The 27,929-nt window shown below is 56.9% G+C and overlaps 9 protein-coding genes across 9 annotated transcripts; 5 read left to right on the top strand and 4 right to left on the bottom strand.

Annotated features, from left to right (window-relative positions):
* The first annotated feature begins 1 nt into the window (after position 1).
* BJ171DRAFT_438649 (prohibitin-2) lies at positions 2 to 2,126 on the top strand. The gene is made up of 6 exons (XM_053108005.1): positions 2 to 266; positions 397 to 558; positions 821 to 1,005; positions 1,184 to 1,313; positions 1,450 to 1,685; positions 1,838 to 2,126. Exons 1-6 carry the CDS (start codon positions 131 to 133, stop codon positions 1,856 to 1,858), a joined length of 870 nt encoding a protein of 289 aa, XP_052970419.1. The 5' UTR covers positions 2 to 130; the 3' UTR covers positions 1,859 to 2,126.
* BJ171DRAFT_490981 (uncharacterized protein) lies at positions 2,127 to 4,262 on the bottom strand. The gene has a single exon (XM_053109690.1). It carries the CDS (start codon positions 4,207 to 4,209, stop codon positions 2,263 to 2,265), a length of 1,947 nt encoding a protein of 648 aa, XP_052970418.1. The 5' UTR covers positions 4,210 to 4,262; the 3' UTR covers positions 2,127 to 2,262.
* A 361-nt stretch (positions 4,263 to 4,623) lies between these two features.
* BJ171DRAFT_455605 (uncharacterized protein) lies at positions 4,624 to 7,015 on the bottom strand. The gene is made up of 5 exons (XM_053108285.1): positions 6,791 to 7,015; positions 6,544 to 6,676; positions 6,195 to 6,383; positions 5,890 to 6,085; positions 4,624 to 5,739 (listed from the first exon to the last, which is right to left on the bottom strand). The coding sequence occupies exons 1-5, from the start codon at positions 6,860 to 6,862 to the stop codon at positions 4,887 to 4,889; spliced, it is 1,443 nt and encodes a 480-aa protein (XP_052970417.1). The 5' UTR covers positions 6,863 to 7,015; the 3' UTR covers positions 4,624 to 4,886.
* A 577-nt stretch (positions 7,016 to 7,592) lies between these two features.
* On the top strand, positions 7,593 to 8,666 carry BJ171DRAFT_438644 (Imidazoleglycerol-phosphate dehydratase-domain-containing protein). The gene is made up of 4 exons (XM_053108004.1): positions 7,593 to 7,793; positions 7,901 to 8,086; positions 8,207 to 8,391; positions 8,516 to 8,666. The coding sequence occupies exons 1-4, from the start codon at positions 7,647 to 7,649 to the stop codon at positions 8,610 to 8,612; spliced, it is 615 nt and encodes a 204-aa protein (XP_052970416.1). The 5' UTR covers positions 7,593 to 7,646; the 3' UTR covers positions 8,613 to 8,666.
* A 1,241-nt stretch (positions 8,667 to 9,907) lies between these two features.
* Positions 9,908 to 17,146, top strand: BJ171DRAFT_455599 (uncharacterized protein; the record flags this gene model as incomplete). The annotated part of the gene is made up of 21 exons (XM_053108284.1): positions 9,908 to 10,107; positions 10,232 to 10,308; positions 10,486 to 10,598; positions 10,726 to 10,967; positions 11,157 to 11,340; positions 11,445 to 11,590; positions 11,933 to 12,128; positions 12,307 to 12,592; positions 12,741 to 13,092; positions 13,216 to 13,321; positions 13,441 to 13,689; positions 13,773 to 13,925; positions 14,005 to 14,237; positions 14,321 to 14,607; positions 14,741 to 14,889; positions 15,006 to 15,488; positions 15,819 to 15,937; positions 16,104 to 16,203; positions 16,397 to 16,549; positions 16,702 to 16,846; positions 16,943 to 17,146. 21 exons carry the CDS (start codon positions 9,908 to 9,910, stop codon positions 17,011 to 17,013), a joined length of 4,044 nt encoding a protein of 1,347 aa, XP_052970415.1. The 3' UTR covers positions 17,014 to 17,146.
* Positions 17,147 to 17,225: 79 nt separating this feature from the next.
* Positions 17,226 to 19,146, bottom strand: BJ171DRAFT_565456 (uncharacterized protein; the record flags this gene model as incomplete). The annotated part of the gene is made up of 5 exons (XM_053113346.1): positions 17,226 to 17,545; positions 17,742 to 18,186; positions 18,322 to 18,752; positions 18,920 to 19,060; positions 19,140 to 19,146. The coding sequence occupies 5 exons, from the start codon at positions 19,144 to 19,146 to the stop codon at positions 17,253 to 17,255; spliced, it is 1,317 nt and encodes a 438-aa protein (XP_052970414.1). The 3' UTR covers positions 17,226 to 17,252.
* Positions 19,147 to 20,571: 1,425 nt separating this feature from the next.
* On the bottom strand, positions 20,572 to 21,911 carry BJ171DRAFT_490974 (alpha carbonic anhydrase). Its single transcript, XM_053109689.1, has 3 exons — positions 21,400 to 21,911; positions 21,168 to 21,292; positions 20,572 to 21,062 (listed from the first exon to the last, which is right to left on the bottom strand). The coding sequence occupies exons 1-3, from the start codon at positions 21,848 to 21,850 to the stop codon at positions 20,835 to 20,837; spliced, it is 804 nt and encodes a 267-aa protein (XP_052970413.1). The 5' UTR covers positions 21,851 to 21,911; the 3' UTR covers positions 20,572 to 20,834.
* Positions 21,912 to 22,792: 881 nt separating this feature from the next.
* On the top strand, positions 22,793 to 25,484 carry BJ171DRAFT_490973 (uncharacterized protein). The gene is made up of 4 exons (XM_053109688.1): positions 22,793 to 23,066; positions 23,328 to 23,471; positions 23,741 to 23,907; positions 24,133 to 25,484. Exons 1-4 carry the CDS (start codon positions 22,927 to 22,929, stop codon positions 25,401 to 25,403), a joined length of 1,722 nt encoding a protein of 573 aa, XP_052970412.1. The 5' UTR covers positions 22,793 to 22,926; the 3' UTR covers positions 25,404 to 25,484.
* A 224-nt stretch (positions 25,485 to 25,708) lies between these two features.
* On the top strand, positions 25,709 to 27,892 carry BJ171DRAFT_565454 (uncharacterized protein). The gene is made up of 8 exons (XM_053113345.1): positions 25,709 to 25,843; positions 25,947 to 25,993; positions 26,117 to 26,132; positions 26,241 to 26,252; positions 26,392 to 26,528; positions 26,626 to 26,723; positions 26,860 to 26,971; positions 27,066 to 27,892. The coding sequence occupies exons 1-8, from the start codon at positions 25,748 to 25,750 to the stop codon at positions 27,730 to 27,732; spliced, it is 1,185 nt and encodes a 394-aa protein (XP_052970411.1). The 5' UTR covers positions 25,709 to 25,747; the 3' UTR covers positions 27,733 to 27,892.
* Positions 27,893 to 27,929: the final 37 nt, after the last annotated feature.

Below are 27,929 nucleotides of genomic sequence, written 5' to 3'. Positions count from 1 at the left end.
CGGAATCTCGAGATCCTGCTGCCTGCATCAGCATCAACAGCCGCGAAACCAGCATCGACAGCCGCGACATCAGCATCGACAGCCGCTTCAGTAACAGCAGCAGCACTCACCCCACCGGACTTGCAGCACCATGGCCCAGCCCAACTTCCAGAAGATGATCCAGAACTTCATGCCCAAGGGCAACCCGCGAGCCTTCCTGGGATCAACGGGCTCGCTCCTGGCCCTCGGCGCCATTGGCTTCGCCATCAACTCCTCACTCTTCAACGGTAATTGTGCCATCGGAAATGGGAAATGGGACATGAAGCTCAGCACCAGAGAAAGACCGCCGGCGGATCCAAAGGCTAACGCCTCTGCGTCCTGGCGGGGCCTTTTGGTTTTGTCTTTCTTTTGCTCTAGTCGATGGTGGTCATCGCGCCATCAAGTTCTCGAGAATCGGTGGTGTCAAGGACACTATCTACTCTGAAGGCACTCACATCAACGTCCCCTGGCTTGAGACTCCCATCATCTTCGATGTCCGTGCCAAGCCCAGAAACATTGCCTCGCTGACTGGCACCAAGGGTATGCTTGCTATCGATGCACAAAGGGATTGGCCATGACCAGGCTTCCGATCGCCGTCTCACACCAGGAGGCGTGACCGATCGCGGCGGACCGTCCAAGACCGCCTGTCCAAGATCAGGATGCGCCGAACCCTTTCGCTCGCGAGTCGACGTCGTGCGTGTCTCGACAATCATCCACGTCCATCCAGTCGACGATGTTGCTTGCGCATCTATCGATGCTAAAACGGCGCCTTTGTCTCTCGTCCCTGCTTTGGCTATCCCAGATCTTCAGATGGTCAACATCACCTTGCGTGTGCTCTCCAAGCCCGATGTCGCCAAGCTTCCCCATATTTTCCAGACCCTTGGCCTCGACTATGACGAGCGAGTGCTTCCGTCAATCGTCAACGAGGTCCTGAAGTCGGTTGTGGCCCAGTTCAACGCCTCCCAGCTGATCACCCAGCGTGAGCGGGTAAGCCGTCTGGTTGATGTAGCAGGATCGCTCAGCTCGACGCAAGCGCGGTGTTGCACCCTTTGACCATGACATTGCGATTGTGCCCAGTGCAGCTGCCATGGGGGCCCGTCTTGGTCTTGATCTGCAATCGCTGACGACATTATCCCCATGACGCGCGGGCTATCCCGCTCCATAGGTTTCTCGATTGGTTCGTGACCAGCTGCTCACCCGAGCTGCCCAGTTCAACATCATCCTTGACGATGTCTCGATCACCCACGTCGCTTTCAGCCCCGAATTCACCTCTGCCGTCGAGGCCAAGCAGATCGGTCGGTTGTCCAAAGCAAAACATCGCTCCAGTCTCCATGTCGAGAGCGTGTGTCTCGCCCATTGATTGCGCCTCTAACCGCATGCCATTACATCTGGACGGAATTGGCCCCTCCTATCGTTTCTCCCGACAAACAGCCCAGCAGGATGCCCAGCGAGCCTCGTACATTGTCGACCAGGCCCGTCAGCAGAAGCAGTCCATCATCGTCAAGGCCGAGGGTGAGGCCAAGTCGGCCCAGCTGATTGGTGAGTCCATCCGCAACAAGCCCGGCTTCCTCGAGCTCCGCAAGATCGAGACTGCTCGCGAGATTGCCGGCATCGTCGCCACCTCTCAGAACAAGGTCTACGTCGACGCCGACACCCTGCTGCTGAATGTAAGTGTCACATCAGGCGTCGTGGTCTCTGTGGTGCTGTCCCTCGTGCTGTCCGTGGTACTGTCCGTGGTGCTGTCCGTGGTGCTGTCCGTGGTGCTGTCCGTGGTGCTGTCCGTGATATTTCGATTGACTGACGCCGTTGTCTACATCAGGTTAACGAGAAAAGGGCTTGAGCGCCGCGCACCCTATCTGTTCCTGCGTTTCTCTGAGAATCTGCATGGATCGAAGCAAGCCAGCCACGGCCAAGCTTCTCGCCGTGAGCTTTGCGACTGTTGTGTCCAAGGCGTGGCCATTCTGGCCCATCCGCTTCTTGCTCACACCATTCCCCGTAACCATCCCCCCCCCGTTGTCAAGCCCGCGCCAATATCCTTCTCTGGGTTGCATCAAAGGCAACATGTATCATTGTAACATTGCCAACACGGCTTGCTCTATTCACTTGATCGTATCTGTGGTCGGAAATCGCAGCGACTGCAACGATCACAGCAGTCGCATCGCCACTCCAACTACAACAGTGCGAACAATCGTATCCATTGCTTCGGCTGCCGTTTTTTGCAGTCGACACGGCCTGCCAGTATCTCTAGTTGAGCGAGAGGGCCTGGCGGATGGTCTCGGTCAAGTAAAGCGGATGCTCCTTGTGGATGCTCTTGAAGATCTCGGGATTGTATCGAGTCAGCGGGTCGGGCGACCACACAACAGTCGCTGTCAAGTTGGTCGGTGTCTGCACCGTGTACTCGGCAAAGGTTAGCCACTCCATGACCCTCCAGCACAGCTCGCGCTCACGACGAACTCGCTCAAAGTCGTGGTGGTAGCTCCAGTGGAAGCAGGCGTAGACGGCATCGAGCGAGGTGTGGAAGCCGCGATTGATTCCCAGGCCCTGAGGCCAAAAGGGATTCTGCACGGCGTCGCCGATGGGCAGGACGATGCAGCGACGGGACGGTTGAGACGACGCCGCGCCGTTGCTGCTGTCGGCGACGCTGATCGTGGCGAGCGCCGAGTCGATCGGACGAACTGTTTCAACACACCGGCCCTTGCATGAAAAGTCAAAGATCTGCACGCCGTTCTTGGAGGCGAAGGTGCACTCGGCGGGCACACCGACGGCCGAGGCGAGAGCACGGCCAAAGCCATAGAGCCTGTCGAGGTCGACGTTGGACGGGTCCAGACACTCGGTGATGGTCGGCTTGATGTCCTTGAGCACTCCCGCCGAGTGCAACGAGGCCTTCTTGACAGTCGTCACCATGAAGTGGGTCCGGGTGCCGCGCATGTACTCCATGTTCTCGACGTCGATGCCAGACTCGGCAAGCTTGCCCAAGATCGTGGATCTCCATTTGGCCATGTAGCGGCCAAAGACAAACTCGGCAATCTGCCGCTCGGGTGCCTGGGAGGAGGCCAGACCCTTTTCGGTAAAGTTGAGGTTGACGACCAGGCCGATGGCCTCGCCAAACTTTGCGATGCGGCGGTCAAAGCCGAGGTGGCGGATGAGCCGTGAGGACTCGCCCTCGGCAACGAGGAGGCAGTCGAACGGATAGAGCCTGGCACGGGGGCCCCTGGATCGAAGGTAATCGAGGTCGGGGTGCTGCTCCGAGCGGATGACGGCCCCGTCCTGCGAAAGTGCTGTTTCAAAGTAATCGACCTTGTTGACCTTCTGGATGGCGCTGCGGTCTCCGGTCATGGCAGTTGTCGGCCTAAGCTGGAGCTCGGCCGGGACATCATCGGCAGAGACATCTCCCTCGGTGATCGGGGTCGAGTGGCTCCTCTGGAGCTTGAGGAATACTCGAGCTTCGGCGGCTGGGAGCGACCATGCATAGAACGGCACATCGCTGGTGTCGGCGGGCGGGTCTGAGCCGAGGGCAAGTGGGTGGGCTGGATCCTGGACTGGACCGCCGCTCTGGTACAGGGCTGGATCGACCAGCCCGCATACGCCCTCGTTGTAGTTGACTCGGACGCCGTAGAGCAAACTGGCCTTGAGCAGGACGAGCTGGATCATGCGGATCTCGATGCGAGCCTCGCCGCGAGTCTGGAACTTGGGATAGAAGTGGTTCAGGCCGAGGGTCACAAGGTCCTGGATGGTCGAGGTCCATGACTTGACAATGTTGTGGCGGCTGAACTCGGACCGCAGCTCGATGACGGTGACGTCGTAGCCCAGGAGTTTGGCCTCGATGGCGGCTCGGAGGCCGCACGGACCTGCACCGCTCACCAAGATCCGAACCGTTTTGGCGTGGGAATGGGGCACTTTGACGCTGGCGCCCGACTCCTCGAGACTGTCGAGAAACTCAAACTTCTGGCCTCGCCCAACAAAGATGGATCGGCTGCTTCGGATCTTGGCCTCCAGGAGAGTGAAGAGCGACTTGCGTCGAAAGTTCAAAGCAGGCGCAACTATGCTCTGGTAGTCAGCGAACTGCAGCTCGCATTCGTCCTTGCCGGCGAGCTCCTTGACGATCGACTGGAGCGCGGCGAAGGCCTCCAGAGTATCCTGGGCATCGTTGGCCTCCATGAAGGTCTCGAATGCCTGGCGGAGGGATTCCATAGCGGGTCGACTGGGCTGGCGGTTGACTCTGGACGAGAAAGTGCACTGGCGGCTGTCGGTGCTGGCTGTCGGTGCTGGCTGTCGATGCGGGTCTGATATACCGCACATATGGCCCCGTCACGTGTTCATCCACCCCTCGCTCATGGCTTCGACAGCGCTCCACCCCCCCCATCACAGCAAACATCCATGGCGGTCGTTGGGGCTGGTGAGCCGACCTCCACGGTGCGATAGCGTGCGCCGACCTTGCCAATAAGGCTCGCACGAGCCCACTGTGCATCGCTCTCCGGACCGTCTCCACGAAGACGACGCTGGCGGACTGGGAATGTGGAGCCGCCCAAGCAGGCCAAGACCGAGACTGTACTCTCCACCCCCAGCCTCGCTCAGGCGAGAATTGATCATACTGGAGCCGCAGTCCTTTGTTCATGGTCGAATCAGCCTATTCCTGCCATCACTGCACGCAAGCTGGGCATGCGACGTGCCTGCCGGTTCCTCGTCGTTGCGGAAGATGCCACAGGAGGCAATCCGCAAGCATATCCGCTACACATGTCTGTTTCGAAGGGCTGTATTGGTTCGATCGACTCGAGATGGCCATTGCTCCGGGATCTGCTTTTGACTCCGCACTCTATCGCCACTGTTGGGTCTATTTCGTGGCCTCGGACATCTCGCTTCACTTTCCTCTAGAAAGCCAGAGCAGCCACGGCAAGAGCAGCCACCACTGCGGACATGTATCCGACAGTGACTCCACTCGCGAGACGGCCGGCAGCGCCGCTCTTTCCCGGGGTGGTCGTTCCAGTTGCAGTCTGCAGAGCAACCTTGATGACTGGGCTCGGGCGCTTCAGGCTGACGCACTGGCTGGTAAGCGGGTTCCACGTGCCACCGTTTGGACATCCGGCATCGGGGACGAATCCCCGGGTGGAGGTGCGGGACGGGCTGATATCGGAGATGTTGGGTGCCTTGGACGGGCACCCGAAGCAGGTGCTAAAGTAGGCGTTCTGGGTCGGGTACTGGCATGACTCGACGAGGCCAGAGTCGATTTGGCCATCGCCCTTGTTATCCACGCCGTCGCAGATTTCAATGTTGGATGCGTCCCGGGCGGCGATCTTGCAGCTCAATGCTGGGTTACGCAGCGAGTCGGCGGTGCTGGTGGCATTCTGCATCCACGCCAGGAGCTGTTGGTTCGAGACCCAGTAGACGTCTGGGTAGTTGTCAAGGGTCCACTGGATGAACTCGTTGTAGGCCGTCAGACGCACAGGCTCGATCGAAGGCAATGCCGTCGAGGCGTGGATAAACAAGCCCATCGGTGTGCGGTTGCCGGTGTAGTGGAGCTGGAAGTTGTGCTTGAGCAGTGTCACGAGCTGGTCCTTGGAGAGAGTGCTGCCGATGGGGGCGTTTGGGTCCATCGAGGCATTGAGCGAGCCGTCTGGGTTCTCCAGGTTGGCCATCGGAATCGACCACAGCCCGGGAAAGTTGAAGTTGCCGGTACAGTCGCCCGTGGCACAGGAGATGGCTGGACCGAAATCAAGGGTATACCTGCAGGTGAATCGAGTATCTGGGGTGAGTACGGAGCAGGATGTGCGCCTGTGCAGAGATGCTCCCCAGGGATCAGATTCATCGTCTGCTCTCCTGGCTGGGCACTCAATCTTTCGAGGGGATTCGCATGCAAGCAACCTGGACACATACGGCCAAATAGCGCCCTTGGGATCCATGGGCATCGACGACTCGTATTTGAAGGTCCCGAGCGAGGCGAGGTTCTGGAACGACTGCTGGTTGTAGTCCAGGAACGGATGTCGGAACCCAACCAGCTCCTTCTTGGGCACGCCGGCGTACTGGTTCAAGGCCGTCTGGGCACCCTGGATCTCGATGGCGGACGGGCGGGCTACAAGCAGCGCAGAAGAGATGCGGGGCGGTATCGAATGAGACGCCGATCACAGGCCGGTCCGCGGGTAGATGGCTGCTCTTTCGACTAAGTGGAGCAGTGCGCTCACCAACGTGGTTCATGGTATGCACAGCGATCTCGTGGCCGTTTCCGTAGAGGGTCTGGACTCGCCAGTAGTCGGTGTACTGGGTTGAGACGAAAAATGTGGCGGCGAGGGGGCATCCGTTGGGATTGGTCTTGTTGCCGACGAGGCTCTGAATGACAGGCTCAACCACCGAGTTGACGGCATCGTCGAACGCTGAGGGGGTAGGTGCGTGGAGCAAGCGATGGTTGGAGTTGGTCAGCCCAGCCGAGCGGGAGCATGAAGAGCAGAGATGGAGGGGACAGACACCTCACAGGACAGCAGCAGCCAAAGAGCTGCAGCACGGAAGATCGCTTGCTGAGGACAGACAACTCACTGAGGGTCATAAACTGCGGGATCGACTGAGGCGAGAGGCCGTTGGGCGGCTTGTTCGAGGCACAGTAGCACTTGGGCAGAGTGCACGTCGAAGAGTCGCACTTGTAGTTGGGATTGATGCCGGCACTGGTCAGCTGGAGGAGGGCGGAGCAAGGTTGAACGACGCCGTTTGGTGAGCCAGCCAGCCGAGGATGTTGTCGATGTACATTCAAGCAAGCGGACTGGGGCTATGTGGTCAAGGAACCTACCGAGCCTTCCTGGGCCAGAACCAGGGACGGGGCGAGGAGCATCAGGGCCGCAGACAGCATCGTCTTGACCATGGCGGACTGGATTCACAGGGGCGAGATGGACGGGATTCACAGGGGCGAGATGGACGGGATGGACGGGATGGATGCAAGCCAGAAGGCAGAGAGCGACGGGCGGGTCGAGACACAGAAAGCCGCAAGGAGCGGGGAATCGGGTCGTCCAGCAGCAGCAAGTCGACACCGAAGTGTCAGCACCGAAGCGACGCCGTCGCTGATCGGGAGACGCGCACAGCACGAGGAGGGGACATCACTTGCTGTATGGCGCACAAGCAGAAACCTTGGCGTGTTTGCTTTGCCGGCGGCTGTGCGCTGATCAGCAGAATGTGCTGTGCTGGTCGAGGTCCAGGGTGGAAGTGCTGTTGGATGCAAAGATGCATGTCCGGCAGTCGATACGTGTGTCCAGATATATTGGCAGCGACGTTTGGCGACCTGTTGTGGGCTCCAAGGACATGTCCTTCGTGAACAGGCTGCATCACAACGCTCGATGCGATGGGCGGATTGCCGGTCTGGTCGATGTACGTTCTCCAACACACCTCCAGCACATTGCAGTGCATCTAGTAACACACCCAACACATCGAACACATCGAACACATCGAACACATATCGAACATATCGAACATATCCAATGCGCTGCGTCCTTGGTCCTCCAGAGCAGCGCATCAATGTGGTCACCTGACCCTGCACTGCTGCGCTATCTCTGCGGCCTCGTTGGCTTCGTGACTTCCAGTCTTCCTGTCTTCGATCCCGAGCACATCGCCATCCCATCATCGCCCGTCGCCCGTCGTCCGTCCTCGTCGCCATGTCGCAGCTCAAGTCGTACCGCTCGACCATCCACCGCAAAACGAACGAAACCGACATTCATGTTGATTTGCTGCTGCCCACCGGCCTCCCCCACGACGCTGCTCAGACGATCAGCATCAGCACCGGCGTCGGGTTCCTGGACCATGTGAGGCAACGACGCTGCACCCTTGGCGAATGAACCGTCCTTCTGGGCTGAGAGCAGTTCTCTGGCAAGCTCGTTCTCATCGTGCCCCATCTTGCTGGCTGCTGCAGATGCTCCATGCCCTTGCCAAGCACTCCAGATGGTCGCTGACGCTGACCTGCAAAGGCGACCTCCACATCGACGACCACCACACTGCCGAGGACGTTGCTATTTCTCTGGGCATGGCTTTCAAAGAGGCTCTGGGCGAGCCCCGTGGAATCAAGCGCTTCGGCTATGCCTATGCTCCACTCGACGAGGTGAGCCGGTCGCCAGCATACTCGAAGCCATGACAGCGCTCATATCCTCAGGCCGTGCTGCAATGCCGAGCTCTTGCAATGTGTTCTGATCGGTTCTGCTGTCGGTGGCCATCGATCCAGGCCCTCTCGCGAGCCGTCGTCGATATCTCGGGTCGCCCTCACGCCTCCATCGACCTGGGTCTCAAGCGAGAAAAGATTGGCGATCTGTCCTGCGAAATGATCCCCCATGTCCTGGAGTCCTTTGCGACCTCGGCCGGCTTGACCCTGCACGTCGACACTCTCAAGGGCTTCAACGACCACCACCGGTATGCACTGCCGGCCTCAGCAGCGCCCCGGCTCAGGCCCCGACATGGTCATGCATTTTGCATGGCGTGCCTTATTCATAGCCTCCTGCTTACACGATCCATTCCTCCATTCTCACCCATGCAGTGCCGAATCTGCCTTCAAGGCTCTCGCTGTCGCCCTGCGCGAGGCCATCACTCCCACCGGTGCTAACGACATCCCCTCGACCAAGGGCGTCCTCTGATCGTCCGTCGTGTGTCTTCGACTTTCAATACAGTCCATCCCCCCCCCCAGCAAACCGAGGGTCTCAGATTCAGATTCAGGTTCAGGGACGGTATTCGCCTTGGACACTGACCATGAGCGAGTTTGCATCGTCTTGAACAGACGGAAAGTCCATCGCAATGAGTGCGAATGCCGATCGATATCGGCCAGCCCGGTGGCCAATCAACATCATCCGCCGCACACAAGCCATCGGCGTGTTGAGGTAGCAGATTGCCGATATACGATTCCTCCGTCATTCGCATGATCGGCCCCGCAGTGTCGCCGCTCCTGATTCGCCCTGGCCGATTCGCTGCGACACATTCGCCGACCTGCGATTCCGGAGAGATCCGGAAATGGCCCTGCTCCTCACCCCCACAGCAAACGACGCTGATGCCATTGGGCAGCACGCACCGCTGTGAATCAGTCACATCACCTGTTGTTCGAAACTACTTTGGTGGTGCAGCGCCGCCAACGCATTTGTCGGCCTCTGCCCGGGGGGGGGTAATATTGTAGCTGCGGAAAGCCTCTGCCCGGCCATCTTTCGCGCTCTTGCAGTGCCATCGGTTTGAAAGCCTCTCAGACCTGTATTCGCAGCTTGTTCGTTTCGTTCTGCAAACGACGGTTGCCAGGGCCGCATCCTCCGCCCATTGCTTCGAATCGGCAGCCCCCACCATCCCTGCTCCTGCCTGATACCCATGTCCGATATGAGCGACAAACCCGCCGTGGCTCCGCCCACGGCTTCTATGGATCGCCCCGCGACAAAAGACGAAGACGAAGTTGTCTGTGAGAAGGTCTGGAAAGCCAAACGCGCCGTGCTCTTCCAGAGCGACAGAGCCGTCGTGAATCTCGTAAGAACCACTGCTCTGTCCTGCTGACCGGCCATCGCTGCTGACAAGCAATTCTGTGGGGTGGTGTCGCGAATCGCTCGGCTTGGATGGGAGAGGGAGAAAGGAGGTCCTGGATTCTTGCATTCGTTGAGCCGAGTCTGGCGGACAATCCTGCAGAGCAGCCGGTTCATTCGCCCAACAGAGCACGGCTCTATGCATCTGCAGTCCATCACGGTCGGCTGCGTGCAGTCCATCGGGCGATTTCGATGTGCGAGGCGAGACGTCATCTCGATGGAGATGGGCGGACCGGCCTCGGGCGCTGTCACTTTGGTACTGATATCGACGCTCCCTGCATTGCGCACCCACGCCGCCGCCGCCAATGCAGTGTCTGAACAACGGCATCAACGAAGCTGCATTCGTCAACAAGTCAGCCCAAATCACTAGCATCGAAATGTGTTTCTACAACTACCCCAAAATCACGGCACTGAATCACTTTGCCAACATCACATCGCTCTGCATCGTTGCCCAAGAGATCTCTGAGATTGAGGGCATCGACGAGTGCCGTGCTCTGGAGCAGCTGTGGATCTGCGAGACCAAGGTCAGCAGGATCCAGAATCTCTCAAGACTCAAGGCGCTCAAGAAACTGTATCTGTAAGAGCTCTAATGTGCTGCGTGATGCGTCGTTCTATCCAGCATACACATCCGGCCGCAAGGCTCACACAGGCCTGTTCTCACGCTTGATCTGCGGCGGCGGCGACCATGCAATACCACCCAGATACTCGAACCGCATCAAGGAAATCACGGGGCTCGAGGAACTCACAAAGCTCTCCAAGCTGTGGCTGGGCGACAATGGTATTGTGTTTGCGACATGATTGGAGGGAGAATTAGTGCCATCGATGGCCTTTCGGGTCGTGGGCTTGATCGTCTTATCACCAGAGACAGATACTCGTCTCCGCCGCACGCTGATGAAGCCTGTCGATGGTGGCTGATGCCGATATCAAAATTTTGCGAAACGGCCCTGTCGTCCAGACATCAGTCATCTCGAGAATCTGAACACCCTCAAGGATCTGACCGAGCTGCACATCGGCAACAACAAGATCGTGTCGATAGGCGATGCCCTTAACGAGAACGTCAATCTGCAGGTTCGGCTTCATTTGATGCGTCGCTATCTGTCCGTCCGCAGAATTTGCATGCCACCACTAGATGGGCCCACCGAATCGACTTGCGCCTTTCACTGACGATGCAGCTTCAACTCTGGCGCGCCACCAGGAGCTCAACATTGCTGGCAATCGCTTGGCATCGTTCCGGGTGGTGCTGTCGCTCGCTCGACTTCCGCGTCTTACGTCGCTCTGCCTGAGCGATCCCAGCTACGCAGACAACCCGATATGCTCGCTGTGCAACTACCAAACCCATGTGATCTACCATCTGCCGGCCTTGAGATCGCTCGACACTCTTGACATCACCGAAGAGTCGCGGCGCCTCATCAACGCCACTGTGCTGAAGAAACGCATGTACGAGCGCAACACCGCACCATATGAACCACATCGGGAGTCAATCCAATCGATGGCAGTTTTGCACTTGGCGACTATAGTCTTTGATCCTTGGTTGACCTCCGCGCAGAGTCTCGAACGCACCGCTGAGGCGAGCTTGCATCGATTGTCTGTGCCTCGATTAACGCCTCTGGCGGATGACGCCCATAGGTACTATAACATGCGGATCCGGACGATCAAGCGAAACACAAACTTTCTGATCAAGATGGTCAAGACCCGCAGCAACAGTGAAGAAACCGCGCTTGAATCGGATATCCAGAATCTACTGAGCAAGGCCAAGATGCTACAAAAGCGCCGCGATGACCTTGTCAACAAGGGAAAGATACCTTCCGGGGTACGGTTATGCGCAAGCTAATGGGTCGGAATGCTGCCTCGAATAGTGTGAAAAAGGGACGCTCGGACGAGCGCATGGCCAATCGAGTTGCTCCAACTGTGCAGGGCAAGAAGATGCTGGATCAGCTGGACAATGGACGGTCGAGGCTTCACCAACTGATAGAAGGAAAGCTCAAGTCTCTGTCGAGCTTCAAAAACCACCGACTCGATATCGAAACGCAAATCATACAGCAGAGCGACATGGCGATCCGGTTGGTGCCGAGGGTGGCTTCGATAGTTTGCATGAGTGGTGCCAATGCTTGTCTATCTGGGTGGCATAAACCAGCACGATCCACGGGCGCAGATTGCATAGTATCGCAAGTACAGCTGCAGCGGTGAAGCACAAGCACTCTGCCCTGTCAGCGTAGATGCGCATTACGTCGCTCTTGATCGGCGTTCTGCACAGATGAGGAGGCATCTATTGTGGCCTCTCCTCAGCGCGGCGAGGACGGCAGAATGGATTTTTGTCGGAATCGATCCACATCAGCGCTCATTATGAGTCTATGCTGACTTGCTCGTGGTAACTGATCGATGGTGATCCTTACTTTGGACAGGAAACTGCTTTTGGAGCTTGAAACAGGCGGAAATGTGCGCTTCGAGGATGAGCATGTTGAAGACCCGTGGTTCAAGACGTGCGAGTCGCTCGTCAAGACGTTGATTCTTCGAGCCGTCTCGAGTCACTCCCACAAGCGCATCCAGATCCACAGGATCTCTCGACTGCACAACCGGAATTTGAAGAACAAATTTGAGGTGTGCTGAGGTGGCAGCTACAAACGCAGGAACATCAGTTGATGCAGCGACGGACTCTCGACTATGTTTCCTACATAACCCCTGGTGCAGGATTGCTTCGATAGTCTGGAAGCGTGTGTATGGATGTCCGCCACTGATGCTTCTGCACTTTGCTCGCTGGCCTATTCCTGTGTGTTAGTCGAAGCTCCAGACCAAACCCGAGCCGGACAGAGGCTCGTTCGAGTACCTTTCGTTCCAGAATCCAGACTCTCATGCCGAGGAGATCTTTTCCGTCGTCGAATACGGCTTCGCCTCCAACTTTGTTACCGACCACACCTCCGGACTGATTGCCCTTGCAAACTACCTTGACTGTTCCGACAACGCCGTCGACCCTCACGATCACAACAAACACCGAAAGAAACTGAGACAGGCCATCATCGCCAAGGTGTTTACTGCCCGGTCCGGGCGAGTAAGCGAGAACATAAGTGAGTCACGATGTGGGTCTCTGCAGGATCGGCGCGGGTATGCGGCATCACGCTCTTCATCGTTTGCATCGCTTGCATCGCTTGCGTGAGCGGAATGAATACAGCAGTGTTGAAAGTAACAATCGAGCCACAAAACCATCTCGACCAGCCACCCCCGTCAACCTCGACGACTTTCACGGCCTTGACTGCATCCATCAGATGGTGGATCTGCCTGGCGAAGCAAAGGAAGGCCGGAGCGAGCGCGAGGCATCGCGCGCTGCAGCCGAGCGGGACCCCTGCAGGCGGTATTACATCTTTGACCGCGACTTGGTTCTGCCCGAGTTCTTTGTCGAATACTCGATCGAGTCTGAGTTTGACCATCTGACGACCAAAATCGAAAAGTTCATGATCGACGTGGCATACTCGAGCAAACTCTCACGCCCAGATATGCCGTGGATGATCAATGAAGTTAGCTCCAAGATTGGCAGCCACGCGGTAGGCCTCGCGGATTCTATGGCATCGTCAAGTCCCCAGGAAACAGTGGCGATGTCGAGCATGGATGCCTGCGCTGCTGGCCTTGGTGACTGGGACATGCGCGGCTCACCCTGTATGGCATCGAAACAGGGAGCAAGTCCTGCCATGAGAGACATGTCGATCGCCTCGCTGGAAAAGATGTATCCAGAGATCAATTGTGGCGAAGCTATCTCGGAGTACTCGGTAGGTGCACGCAGCGGAGACTGCCCCTTGGCCGTTGCTTCGTGGTCCAGCCTTCATTCGCTCCCCGGTCTCGCAGCAGGCTAATTTTCTCTGCGCTCGGTTCACGTTCTGTGTGTCAGGTTTATCCGGCCAACATTCCGCTGGATGTCGAGCACTTGAACATCTCGTTTTCAAATCGCCGCTCGCTCGACGAGTTCGATCAACACACCAACATCAAGACTCTGATCATCAGTCACAACAACCTTAGTGCCGTCACGGGGCTTCATGTCTTTACTCTCATCGAGCGACTTGATCTCAGTTTCAACAAACTGCAGTCCGTCCACGGCCTCGAGTCGCTGAAGCACCTCAAGTACCTCGATTTGACGGGCAACCTCATAAGCGAGCTCTCCTCCCTCCAGAACGTTTATCAATATCCTTTTGATGAGCGACGCATATGTAGTGAGCAAGAGAAATTACATGAGCTCCATTAGTGTCCTTAACCCAGACGACCCGGCTCTTCACAGCAGGAACCTCTCTGATCTCCATGGATGCCAAGTTCAATCCAATCTGCCAGAGAAAGGGCTACCGCCTCTATATCTGCTCCAGTATGCCAAGCCTGGTGACACTGGACGGAATTTCCACCGATTCCAGTGACAGGGTCAGCATGCTCGCTATAGATGCCTACATTCCTTCCCAGCGCTGCCATCTAATTGCCTGCTAACATGCACAACCAATAGGTTTCGCTGCACATCGACTGGGACGAGCTGATTGCAGACCACTCGTCGTCACAGCCACATCTCTTTCGTCCCCTCAGCGTCCGAACCCAGAGCGGTCCCGGATCGACAGCCTCCCAGAACGATTTTTGGAGGCTCCTGCCGCATCCAAATCACGGAACCCTGATGCTGGAGGGGCTCACGACGCTGGAACTAGATTCGTGCGACCTCTTTGACCTGGAGCCCCTGCCCGTCGAGTGAGTCTGCAGCCGAGCTGCCACGTACAATGCTGCCCGCTTCGATGTACTGCTGACATGCATCCTCTGGATATGTGCGATAGGATGATCAATCTCCGCTGGGCGAGCTTCAGGAACAACTACCTTTCGGATGTCTCGCGACTGACGCACTTTCCCAAGCTCGAGGAGCTTTCGATCGAGAACAACGAAATTCATCAGATCGACTCGCTCTCGGTTCTGCCCAACCTGTCCAAGCTTGACGCCAGCAACAATCGCCTGACGACGGTGGACTCTGCCTGCAACTTCAAATCGATCATGCTGATGTCGCTCGAGAACAACTTTATCCAGAACCTCAAGCCGTTTGCAAAGTCGACGACGCTGATGGAGTTTTGTAGGTCGCAGACGGGGAGCTCGGATGGTTGCAACAGGGCGTAGAGACCGGTTTGATTATGGTTCCGGTCCAAGCCATCCTTGTGCATTCAATGGTGTCCGCACTAATGCAACGCGCTCTTCCCATACCAAAGATGTCGGAAACAACTCGATCTCAAGTCTCTACGGCATCTTCCCACTCAAGGAGCTGCCGCGGCTGATCATCCTCGATCTCACAGGGAACGCAGTTTGCCAGCTGCAAAACTACCGACTCTTCACCATCTTCCATCTTTCCAAGCTCAAGGTAAGCCTTGCTTGCTGGCTATCAGGGCTTGCTCTTTGATTCTGGCGAGTCGTGCCGCATCCGTCACCAGCCCTGAGCCGAGCTTGTCCATCGTTGTTTTTGGATGGCTGGCACAGATACTGGACGGCGCCGGCATCACAGCCAAGGAGCAGATTTCTGCCAAAGATGTCTACCTGGGCAAGCTCACCGTCGAGCTACTTGGGGAGAAGATTGGGCATTTCTCATTCAAGAATATTACCGAGCTGGATTTGCGGAACTGCAAGATTCGCGAGGTTAACTGCTTCAACATGGACGACTTCCGGAACCTGCGCAAGCTCAACTTTGACAACAACCTCTTGACCACGATTGACTGCATCGCGGGACTGACCGGGCTCAAGTCACTGAGTCTGAACATGAACAGGATCGAGAGACTGCTCTTGACTGACATTCCGTCAGCGAGTGGCCGAAATGACGGCACACCGGATGGCCGGCGACCTCTACTTCCGTTTCTTGAGGAGCTTCATTTGGGATACAACTCGATTTCGAAAATCAGCGACTTGGGGCTGTATCGCATGCCGTATTTGAAGATCCTGTACCTGCAAGGCAACAGAATCCTCCGGGTATGTCTGTTGAGCAGATATTGGGTGTTGGTGTTGGTGTTGGTGTTGGTGTTGGTGTTGGTGTTGGTGTTGGTGTTGGTGTTGGTGTTGGTGTTGGTGTTGGTGTTGGTGTTGGTGTTGGTGTTGGTGTTGGTGTTGGTGTTGGTGTTGGTGTTGGTGTTGGTGTTGGTGTTGGTGTTGGTGTTGGTGTTAGTGTTGGTGTTGGTGTTGGCTCGAGGGCGACTATTTGGCAGACATTCTCCTCCAGTTGCCAGTAAATCAATATCGTTTCAATGCTGTATCGTTTGCTGATGGTCCGGCTCCACAAATGCACGCTTGGGCAACTCTCAGGTCGATGGACTGGAGCATATGACCAGTCTGATCGAGCTGGTCCTCGACAAGAATCAGATCAAAGCAGCCGAGCCGTCGTCGTTCTTCTCACTAATCAATCTGAAGGAGCTGCACATCAAGTAAGCCATATAGTTCGCTGTTAGAATGGCAGATGCATCGTTTGTCCCACAAGCATACTCAAACTGGAACACTTGCTGACGGAGGGCCCCGGCTGGCTCCTGGCAAAAGTGGATCTGAGCTGATACTGGACAATTTCTTTCCTCTTCCATCGCTTGATATGCATAGGGATAATCGAATCAAGACCCTGGCGCACTTTGACTGCCTCCCGAACTTGCAGAACCTCCATCTCTCCAACAACCGCGTGCAAGAGACCTGCGAGATTGAGGTGGGCTATGGCTGACCGTCCGTCGTATAATGGATGCGGGTAGTACACATCTACAACGACGATGCCGTCAGGCCGGATGGATTATATTCGTCCCATACCCTTCGGAGATGATCTAGTGAACATAGCTTGCATCCATACACATCCAAGCTTGCCACTGATGTTGGTATTGTCCCTGTCTCTGCTATGACTGCAGAAAATGAAGCTCCCAAGCCTCAAGGAAATCAATCTCTCGATCAACGGCATTGCCCGAAAACAGGCATATCGATTCGCCGTGATAATGCGATTCCCGCTCATCAATATTGTTGATGGGAAAGAAGTCACTGACGAGGAGCGACAACGCGCAGAGGTATGTGACTGCTTACGCTGCAGCCCCGGAACTCAGCGACAATCGGGTTCCGTTTCTCTGCGACAGGAGAAACAAAGATCCACCTGCTGATTTGCTTTTCATTCTACGTGCAACTTTGATATTATCAATGACGAACCTCCATCTTCTGCCAGATCTATTTCATGGAGCAATGCATACTCAGAGACGATCCGTCCGCCAAAATCAACATGCCTGCGCTTCAAGCCAGCTCTGCAAACGGATCCCCGATGAACTCCCTTGTCAAACTCCCAATCAAGATCACCTCTGTGGTTCTCGACGGTATGAACCGCTCGACCGGTTTGCAGGATTCTATCGAGCTTGTCGAGGGCTATATAATCTATGTCATAAGTCTTACTAACGGACTTGATGGTGTAGGGCTCGAAATGAAGCTTGCTGCCAATTCGTCGGGATTCGGCTCCCAAAACAGCCTCACACGGCCGTCTTGACGATATCAACCGCTGTCACTCCGAGAATCTCTCTGGAAGTTACTCGATCTCAGGGCTTGCCAGTGTCCTCCCCCCTCGGCTCGCACTCGGGCCTGACTCTGCTATGACCGCTTGAATAACACGACCGCTTGGGGCCTGTAGGTCTGCTCCAGAGTACTTCATGTGTATTTGAATGAGTCTGGCCAGTGCATTCAGCAACGTTTCCAAGTGCCACTGGTGTCTGTGGGAGGCCGAGATTCTCACGCGAGTCTGTGCGTCATGATGCAAACGACGACGCTCAAGATCACCAGCAGCAGCCCGGGGCTGGATTGTTGCGACAAGCTCGTGACGATTGCCGGCAAGATATTTGGGACGGTGAGGGTGGCGTTGACGTTGGTGCAGCTCGATGCTTGGGTCACCACTTGACTCTCTCCGGACAGCACGTTACGGAAATATCTCGGCGAGTATCCAGTTGGGGCGATGGCTGGATAGCAGATGGCAATCAAATCAGCCAGGACAACGTTTTGCTCGAGAACAGCACTTTCAAACCAATCTAGAGTTATGCAGCGGGGGGGGGACAGTGGGAATCATCGTGGAGAAGAAACAGCGTATGTTAGTGATTGCACCAGCTCGACTACTTGCGGGGATAAACGGCGTGTGCACCACAGATGGCACTAATGTGATGCCCAGCTGTTGTCCTTGGACTCGCCACATGCCAAGGAATGTGCCCTGCTCTGCCAGCTTCGCACCTGATCCTCCGCCATAGGGGCCAGTCTTGTCAGGAGAATACACCCTGTTGTTGGTGATGAACTTGAGGGTTGAGCCCTGCAGACCATAGAAGTTGTTGAAAGATGTGGCCGTTGCTCCGCCAATGCCATAGGAGCTGAGGTCGATGAGAATATCTACGCTTGCAGCAGCAGCAGAGAAGCTACTCGGGCTCGAGTAAACGGCCGGAGCCAGATATTTCAGTCCCAAGTCCGAGGCATAGTCCTTGAACTGCTGTGCCCCAGAAACAGTGTACTGGCCCTTGTATGTGGTGACGAAGGCGATGGTCAGCGAGGTTTTCGAGCCGGAGGCATAAGTCCGAGCATTGGCGCTCATCCTCTGGTAGTTGGATATGATGGACTTTCCGGCAGCTTGAGCCACAAATTCGAGGTTGTACAGCATGCCGACGACATTGATCCACTCTATGCGCTGGTTTGTGTTTGGTGCAATACGATGAGAGAATTCAGAGTTACAGATGGAGGGATGAGCTGCCTGAAACGCCTCCGAGAATACTCTTGGATATCAGCAAAGCCAAAGCAGCTCTTGTCACTATAGAGGGCGAACCTGCAGTGCTCCAACGTCCGAAGCGGCAGAAAACAGGACCGTGTTGGCGGCCCAGCCAGTGTTGGTGACCTGGCTGGTGGAGAAGACAGCATCGAGTGCTTGCAGCTGGGAGATCTTGAGCGACGAGTTCGCAGCCGACGTTGACTGCAATGTGCCCGATGCCAGCATCTGCTGAAGGCAGGGCGACGTGGTTGTCGACGTGACGGACGAGAATTTGATGGTCGAACGCACGCCTATGGCTTCCAGGAAGGTAATGACGCTCGTGTCCTCAATGTCGACAGAGCGAATCGGGACGGGGATGGTCACGCTAGCACCTGTGACATTCGGTGCAGTCGAGCCGCACGGATACATGACAACGACTTGCCCATCGACTTTGTTGGTGATGGTTTTGTAAGTGTTGTAGTAGTCGAGCCTGAGACTGGTTTGGGAGACTGTGGCAGCAGCAGCAGCAGCAGCAGCAGCAGGTCAAGCAGTCGAACAAGTGCGGGATGGCGAGGCCGATGCAGCAGCGGAGCTGTGAGTGTTCGATCTGGGGTATGGCAGAGAGGAGTGCTGACCAGACAGCGAGGCGGTATCGAGATGCCAGATGCACACTTACTGTTGAATGGCGTTGCTTTGTCGGGATAATAGTCCAGATTTGGATTGATGCCGCCGATGATGCAGTTCTGGCTGTTTCCGGCAGCGTGCACAAGTGGCAGCAGCGGTGCAGCGGCGGCGAGGATCAGGACGGCAGAGGCGACTGCGACGGATGGAGGTGGATGCACATGGTGAGGGACGCTGGAGCTGCTGCTGTCCTCGAAGGAGACGGGACGACATACCTTTCATATTGACTAGACAAGGGTGCGGTCAATCTTGAGTGTCGGGGCGGAGGCTGCCGAGCGGGTAGATGTATGCTCAAGCACCCTCGCTTGTTTGTTGATCCTGCCTCCAAGGGGACGTTCGACATGGAATGGCCGAGTGCTCTCTGCGATGGCCATTCCCAACGACTGCCTGAGGGCGCTGTTGCAACTTCGAGAGGCAGCATCGAGAGTTGCATGTTTGTTGATTGATCCGCCCGATCCAAACATTCGCCTTGGAACCGGTCTGCACGAACACATGCCCGCCGATCCCAAGCATTTGCCGAGGCATTCCACTGCTCACGCTCCGACTATGGCCAGAGGCATCTCACGTACAATGGTGTGGCAACTGGTCCACCGGACTGCTGCAGCGAGGGCGACGGTCAGTGGTGCAATTGCTGCACCCCCAAGATTGGCGACATAGGCACCGCCGCATCGATCAGGGACAGTGTGATAAGGGTCAGATCAATGTGGTCTGTGTTGTGTTCTATTACAGCGTTCTCAAAACGAAACGGGACACCCTGTGTTGAGCCACAACTGTCTTTATCTGGAACCTGAATACACATCCACTCATTACAATCATGGCCAGACAGTATGTCCTAAGGAGACCGAGGCGGTGATTGCCTTGGGGAATGCCTCCTGGAAGCAAGGGAAGGGATATGCATCCAGTCCACGGACACTGAAGTTCGACAAGTACTTTGAGCAAACTCGAGTCTCCGTGGACTGGATGCATATCCCTTCCCTTGCTTCCACGAGGCATTTCCAAAGGCAATCACAATATCGGGCTCCCTTGGCACCTGGTCGACGACTCGCTTGCACATCCCGTGGACGGTGCGCTGTCGCTTGCTGTGGAGATCGAATCGCTTGAATCGCCGTCGCCGAGTCAGGCTGAAGTACAGCTGTTTGTCCAGCATGTCTCCATCGAACACATGGCGAATGTATCGCAGGAAGGGGGCTATCCCGGGGATCTTGGGACTTGGTGTGGTGCTCATCCATTCCTGCAGACCAAGGATCTTGTGGGTGCTCTGGATCCACTTGGTCGCCTGGGTGGTGCCTTTCGCTTGCGGGGAGCCATCTGGCGAGACAATAGCGACAATGGCTGGTTCTGCCCTTGGGGAAGAAAGAATCTCCTCAAAACCAGCGCATTTTGGGCCGGCAGGGACACGGCGCAATGGTATCCTCGATTCAGATCCAGAATCGCATCGCGTTCTCAATCAGTCGTGTTTGACACGGGGCAAGGGAGGGCTTGGGAGATTGATGATCGCGTGTATTGTGTAATAATTCGCTGAGGGGATATTGTCATGAGGGGCACCCGTCCATTTATCCCCTTTCCACTCCATACTGTCACTGGCTGCCGCCAAAACGAAAAGCCACATCTTTGATCAAGCCCGATCATATTAATATAATTAATTAATGTGAATCGATATTCCATGCCTTTCCTCGCGATGCGGAAGTCGAGGGTGCTGTGTTTGGCCATGATTGCAATGAGCGGGTGTGTGTATTCAGGTTCCAGAACAAAATAGCTGTCCTGGCTCAAAACGGGCTGTCCCATTTCGTTTTGGGAACGCTATGGACCTGCACGCTGGCCTCCCAGGGATAACCGGATGCATTCAATAGAGGAGCTCGATGCTACAGAGGAGACCGAGTCAGGTGCCTGACGGGCGCCGACAGGGTCGTTTACAGCGTGAAGCGAGAGTTGTAAGGCATGGCCTTGGTGAAAGCCTTGAGTTGAGCCATGGAGATGGTGAGGGGCGAGTCAACGACGTTCCAAGAGACCCCCTCGGAGCAGGGGGGAGTTGTGAGCGAGCCAGAGTACTGCCAAAACTGATCGCCTTGGATGTGCCGGCTGAGCCAGTCCAGCTTGAGCTCGGGGATCTCGCGAGTCTGGTTGGTCTTGCCAGGGATCTAGCAAGCGAAGACGAGCAGTCAGCGGATACAGTGCTCAACACCAAACCGGCCTGAGCCGCAAGTAAGTCCAAGAAGGCAGTCCCAAAGCGCCGGCGAACTCACGTAATCGACCAGCTGGGCAAGGAACATGTTGGGCCAATTGCTGAGCTCGAAGAAGACGCCAACAACAGCGAGCTTGGGAGGCTGATCGGAAGTGGCATGGACAAAGTGGGCCTCGAGGGGGTAATCTGTGGCCGGCAGAAGGGCAGCATGAGCGGCGATCCTGGATCGGGCACCGGCACTGGGAGGCAAGGTTCTTGGATCAGGAGCTACGCGACCAGGCGCCGATACTTACATTTCTCATGCTTGTGGTGCTCGGAAGGCGAGTGGAAGTGGAACTGCTTGAGGGTGTAGGTCTGGTTGCCGACGGTCAGAGCCGAGGCGCTGCTGGCCGGGATGTTGACCTGGACGGTATGGCCGTTGTTGACAAAGGTGGCCTTTTGAACGGACTTGCACCAGCTGATGGAAGGTCCCTGATGGGAGAGGAGGTGCTCATCCTCGAGGTTGATGGGGGACTGGTTCTGGCCCTGGGCGCATTTGGCGAACGAGGGGTCGAGCTCGGCCCAGTGGGCAGGGCCGGTCTTGCCTTCGTAGCTCCAGCTGCCGCTGCGCTTGTGCAGGTAGTTATGGGCGAGGACATCAGCCATGCAATTGAACTGAGCAGGCGAGCCGGGGTTGCCGGTGGGCGCGGCGCAAGTCAGGCCGGCGAGAGCAACGGCGGTGCAGAGGACAGCTGTCAGCTTCATGGTATTGAATGAGCAAGGGTGCGGGATGAAGTTTGGTGAGTGCAAGGCAGATGGATCGCAGGCCTGGTGCCGGATGAAGTGGCCGGGCCCGGTGCTGGTATTTGACGGCGTGGCGAATAGAGTTTCACCACCCGCGAGGTTTAAGTTTGGCGGTGGGTGGTGGGTGGCGAGACGATCGAGCCACCGAGCGAGTGAGTCAGCCCGGCGGCCGGGTCTGGAGATGTACATCCAGCGAACATGTACATCGGGCAAAACGGGGGCGCGGCATGCAAGCAGCCAGGCAAGTCTTGGTCCAGCATCCTCGCAGCCCCCAGGCCGGCCCCTCGGCCAAGACCGTCGAGGGGCCATCAACATGAGGTCGCCGACTTGCTCCCAAGATCGAGATCGCTGAATTGCCATCTCCCTTTGCCTTGTGGGCTCTGCGCTGTACATGGCCCATCCGCGACAGAGGCTGGCAGCCAAGGTTGTGCTGAAGGACCGACGAAACTCTATTCGCTTACCCTTGGCAGGCCCAGCCGACAGTGATCGTGGCTTGCCTCTGAGCCTTGCGTTTGAGCCTTGCTTCTGAGCCTTGCGGATCAGCCCTGTGTCAAGGGCACACTGTAACAACCGCCTTCGTCTTGCTGATGGTTTTTGGGCGCATCGGGTCCGTAACATCGCTCTGCGGTGCCTCGGCTGACAACGACCAGGAGACGCCGCGCCGACTTGAAAGGCGGGCGTCCCAGGCTGAATTGCGCACCGCATGAGGGCGCTGTTGGCGGCGACAGCCCTTGATCTGGCTGTCCTTGGATCTCTGTTTGACGACATGTCATGTCGCTGCCAGCAAGTCTGGTTTGGTGAGCTTCCCAGGCAGGCGCTGGCTCGACCCGCACTCGACCCGCACTCGACCCGCACTCGACCCCCTCGATCCGCACTCGACCCCCTCGATCCGCACTCGACCCCCTCGACCCGCACTCGACCCCCTCGATCCGCACTCGATCCGCGGAGCTTGCTCTGCGAATCACAGCAAGGCCAGCCGATCAACCGCTCTCCGCCCTTCTGTCGTCAACAAATCTGCCTGCCCGCCATCTCATGCCATGTCGTCGTCGTCCATGGCCTCGATAGAGCTGACCCTCAACCACCCGCTGCCACAGTCGACGACCAATGCCAATCTGATTGCATCGCGCCTCAATTCGTCCTGCACCCGACTTGGCGATGCCGCATATCTGTTTGGAGGGTGCGTGGCCTTCTCCCAATCCCGGCTTGCTAGCGATATATCTGCCTTGCCATCAGCCCAGTTCTTGATCCGTTGCTGCTTCGCATCGACGCAACTACCGATGGGGATACGCAGCCTTCATTCTGATAGTCGCGGCATGAAGACTGTTGTGGTCCAGAGGCACAATCGGATCTTGACTCGTATCGCTTCGGAAACCAAGCAGTGATATTAACACCACAAGCTCTCCCCACAACTCGCCATGGCCGTCGCCTTTGCGCACAGATTCGATCTGTACAGCGGAGAAGTCTTCAACGAGCTCTTTATGATATCGCTGGAAGATCGAATGTGGAAGCGTATCGACCACATTAAGGGCAAGTGGCCCAGCCAGCGCCATTCACACTCGGTAAATGTTTGGAACATCACAAAGTAACTATCGTCCGTCATTTGGACTGTCCAGCGTGACATTGCCCACTCCGAATATGTCTTGGTTGGCTGCATGGAACGCACATGATCGGTCGATTCACTTTACCACCTCGACCACCTTGTTTTGGTCCGGGCCATGACCTGCTCCAGATCGTCGCTCTGGTTTGCGCTGATGGCTCGTCGTGCTCACCGATGGCTCGTCATCTGCGCTCGGTTCAACACCTATGGTGGTAACTGTAATGCCCCGCATTTCATCGATCTTTATTCCGCAGACTGGTCATCTTTGGTGGAAGCGATGCCGAGGATGCACACCTCAACGACATCTACATCCTGGATCTGCCTACCCTGACATGGGAGAGCCCGCACGTCACCGGCCACATACCCGCCCCAAGGATGCGTCACTCCACCGTCATCCACAAAAGCAAGCTCTATGTCACAGGTGCGATCACCGTGTCTTCGCCGATGGCCGGTGATAGGGCTGCTCTGTTGGCTCTGGCTTGAGTATGGAACCGGCGGCGGCAAGCAACGCATATAGAGGCGTTGGATAGATCCGCTTGGGTCAGCGCACGACACTGCCCGACAGAGGGCGAGCGGCTGCGTCGCCGCAAAGAATGCCCTATTCTGCTGATACTGGGATATTCACATGATTGCTTCGCACCAACAGGCGGACAAACCACCGGCGATGTCGTCCTTGATGTGCTCAACATCCTCGATCTCGAGACTTTTGTCTGGGAGGTCCCTATTCCCTTTGAATCCCGAATCAGCCATTTTTCGTGGATCTTCAACCGACGCTTGTACTTGTTTGGCGGTCAGGATGAGAATTCGGAACGCCTGACGCATCTGACTTACATCGACCTCGCCGACAAGTCAAGGACCAAGCTCACCATCACCTCGGAGGAGGCTCCACAGCCGCTGGGCCAGCACTTTATGCAAATCTGTGGCGACCGACTGATCGTTGCTGTCGCCGAAGGACTGCAGCATGGGCGAGAGGCAAAGGAGGTTCGCACCGGGGTGTGGTCGCTGGAGCTCAACTCTGTTCGCTGGAGACGCCACGACGAGATCACCTTGCTGCAGAATGCAACTTGGTATTACTATGCCATGGGCCAGGACGACAGCCGCTTCATTCTGTTTGGTGCCGAGAACCCTCAAAGCGACGAGTTCTTGGGAATGGTTCTGGGCATCAATCTCGAAACCTTTGGCATCTACCGCGTCCCTGGCTCGGATCTGGGCATGGACTTTGCGCCGCTGCTTGAGCGGCGCGAGCTCTCGGACTTTTCGATCACCGCCAAGGACTCGCCCGAGAAGCCCATTCATGTGCATAGGCTCGTGCTGCAAGCTCGCTGGCCGTACTTTGCCAACCTGTGTCGTTCCGAGATGCAAGAAGCACGAGAAGCCCAGCTGGTGCTGCCAGAGCCCTACGGCTCCGTCCACGGCTTTGTCCGGTACCTGTACACGGACTCGATTGAGGGCCTCTCGCCCGACGACCTGGCCGGTCTGCTCGGGTTGGCCAACTGCTACTGCATGGAGCGACTGCAGAAGATGTGCTGCGACATCCTGCACCGCGAGATCAACCTCAAGAACGTGTGCCATATCTTCGAGGCCGCCTGTAAGGCCGGAGAGACTGGCTTGTCGGAGCGAGCCCTTGCCTTCATCCTGGACAACTTTGGCCTGGTCAGCCGGACCAAGGGCTTCCGCACCATGCAGCCGCATGCGATGGAGGAGCTGTGGAACCGCATCCCCGAGGACTCTCAGATCACCAACAAGTCGCCCAAGCTGGATGAAGCCATGCTGGCGTCGGCGCAGCCGTCAGACTCGCAGAACGAAGACGGCGAGGGCGGTGCAGAGACCGATGGCGACGTCGCCGACGGCAACGAAGACGACGACGAGTACGACGAGCTTGCCAACGGCACCGAGCCGGAGGACGACGAGGATTAGCGTGCAAAGGTGTCCGGTGTGCGATATGCCCGGCTCGAGACGATCGAGACCCCCCCCCAACACGATTCCATGCACTCTTTCGTTCCTGGTGCTGTTTGCTGGTGGCCGCGAACACGAGAGCAAAACCTGACCTCAGCAACAAGCAGTCACGCGCAGTGTCCGGTCACGCGACCGCGCTCGTGACGCCTGCGAATCAGCGTGCCCGGCGCCGATTCGCTGTCGCGGCCCGCCAATCAGCGCCCGTCCAGCCGGCCCTGTCTGCAGATATAACCGGTCTCGTCGGGCTTGGCTCCCTCGGCCGCCATCGCAGCCCACACCCCGGATCGCTGCTCCCCGTCTCTGCCATGACCCGACCCTCCACCCTCCTGCTTTCGCTCGTGTCGCTGGCTATGGCTCTGGCCGGCCAGGTGATCGAGCTGACAACCAGTGACTTTTCGACCGTATGTGCATCAGTCCCGTTTCTCGGCCCCGCAGCGTCGCCAACTCGGCGTCCTTTTCCCGTGGCTGCGTGTTGACAGAGTGCCGAATCGGTTTGTCCTGCAGCCATCCGAGATCCACAAGAACTATTTGGTCGAGTTTTATTCGCCCATGTAAGCACATCGATTCGCTCTGCGGCTGCATCGTGCTTCTCGGTCGTGCTTCTCGATCGTGCTGCTCAGGCATCATGTCCGCCATCGTACCAACCTTCTGCGATCGCTCTCTCTCTCTGATAGGTGCCAGGGCTGCCTTGTAAGTGAGCCGGTCGCCCGGATCTTTCCAGCTGGAAATCTGGCGTTGATGTTACACCCTTTCTCACCACGACCGTGATCTCTATCGTCAAAATACCGAATGCTGCAGGATTTCGCCCCGGTAAGTCGCTCTGTGCGAGCCTCATATGCACCTGCCGACTGCGGCTTGCACGAATACCGCGTGCAAGGCGCCTGGCCTGTGCTCTTGGCTGGTGTCCTTCTTTTTGATTGACTCGCGTCGGCGTCATTGCTGTCCACAGTACTACGAGACGCTGGCTGAGGATTACGCCGAACACGAAGATAGCCTTGTCATCGCAAAGTACGACTCGCGATCGACCGAGGAAGGCCGCCAGATCGCCATCAAGTTCGGAATCACAACCTACCCTGCGTTCCGATGGTAAGGCTATATGCGCTCCTGTCCCGACACTTTTGGCGGTGGCTTTATCTGGAGTATGTGTTCCGTTGCCAACTGCCGATATTGCGATGTGGCCCAGGTTCTCGAACGGACTAGAGAACGAAGCCACTCCCCTGCCCGAGACCCGCAATCTGCGAGACAAGACCATCCTGTCCAAATACCTCGATATCAAGCTCGGTAAGCCATTGCTGTGCGCCTCTTGTGGATGCGATATGCGATATTGCGATATGCGGCTGTCGACGGCGTCCTTAGCCCCGGTCTCTGACTCGCCGCCCCCCGTCTCACACGCTCACTTCAAACCCATCGTCGACAGGCAAAGCTGAAGCGACCCCAGAGTATGCCACCGCCCTCACTCCCCAGACTTGGGACAGCGTCATGTTGAAGGATCTCTCTCAAAGTGCCATCGTCATGGTCCTCGGCCCCGGGTGAGTGCAATACAGACTTGGCTCGTCGTTAAACGCTGTTTTGCCCTGCGCTGCTCTCTGACCGGCCCCATCCGTCCACCGTTTCTACACACAGCTGCCCCAAGTGCGACGAGTTTGAGCCAATCTTCCAGGAAATCGCCCGCGAGTTTTCGGCCGAATCCGGTGTGATCTTTGCCAGCATCGACGGCTCAATTGCTCCTCAGATCATGCACCGCTACCGCCTCGACCGCAAGCTCCAGTTCCTGTACTTTGCCAGCGGAACCCGCGACCCCCTCCACTACGAAGGCCCCCACACCAAGGCTGCCCTGGTCAAATATATCAACGAGCACAGCCACACCCAGCGCTCCGTCGATGGCGGATTCCTGCCCTTCGTCGGTCGCCCTGCGATCCTGGTTGAACAGGCGCAAGCCTTTGCCTCGGCTTCGGACAAGAAGACCCAGCAACAGATTTACGACCACTTCGTCAAGGACTACATCCAGGACGACGATGGCGACCTGGACGACGATGGCGACGAGGACGAGGTCGACGAAGCCATTGCCGAATACGCCCCCCATTATGCTGTTTTCATGAAGGAGATCCTTGCCGGCAACCTCAAGGACGTCCCCAAAGAGATCGACGCCGTCGACGCCCAGCTGGAGCACCCTGAGACGCTCAAGCCCGAGTTTATCGATGCCCTCTCGCTGAAGCGCAATATTCTGCGCGCCCTCGTTCCCAAGGATCCCCAGGAGTCTGAGACCAAGGATCCCCACGACGAGCTGTAAAGCCGCCATTGCCCACGCCTCCATCTGATCATCCTGTCGGACAGCTACGCGCCAATGACTGCCCCCCCCCCTTTTCCATCTCGATCTTGCCCCTACTACCCCTCCTATCGAATAAAGCAACCCTTCTCTGGTCGCCAGCGAGGGTAATTTTCTCGACGGCGACCACCAATCAACTCGCACAGCAGCACGAGCGAATG

The sequence above is a fragment of the Polychytrium aggregatum genome (genome assembly GCF_025602895.1).
Source record: "Polychytrium aggregatum strain JEL109 chromosome Unknown BJ171scaffold_5, whole genome shotgun sequence".
In the NCBI taxonomy this organism is placed as follows: domain Eukaryota; kingdom Fungi; phylum Chytridiomycota; class Chytridiomycetes; order Polychytriales; genus Polychytrium; species Polychytrium aggregatum.
The sequence above is the reverse complement of the archived record's forward strand: the minus strand, read 5'-3'. Positions and strand labels throughout refer to the sequence as shown.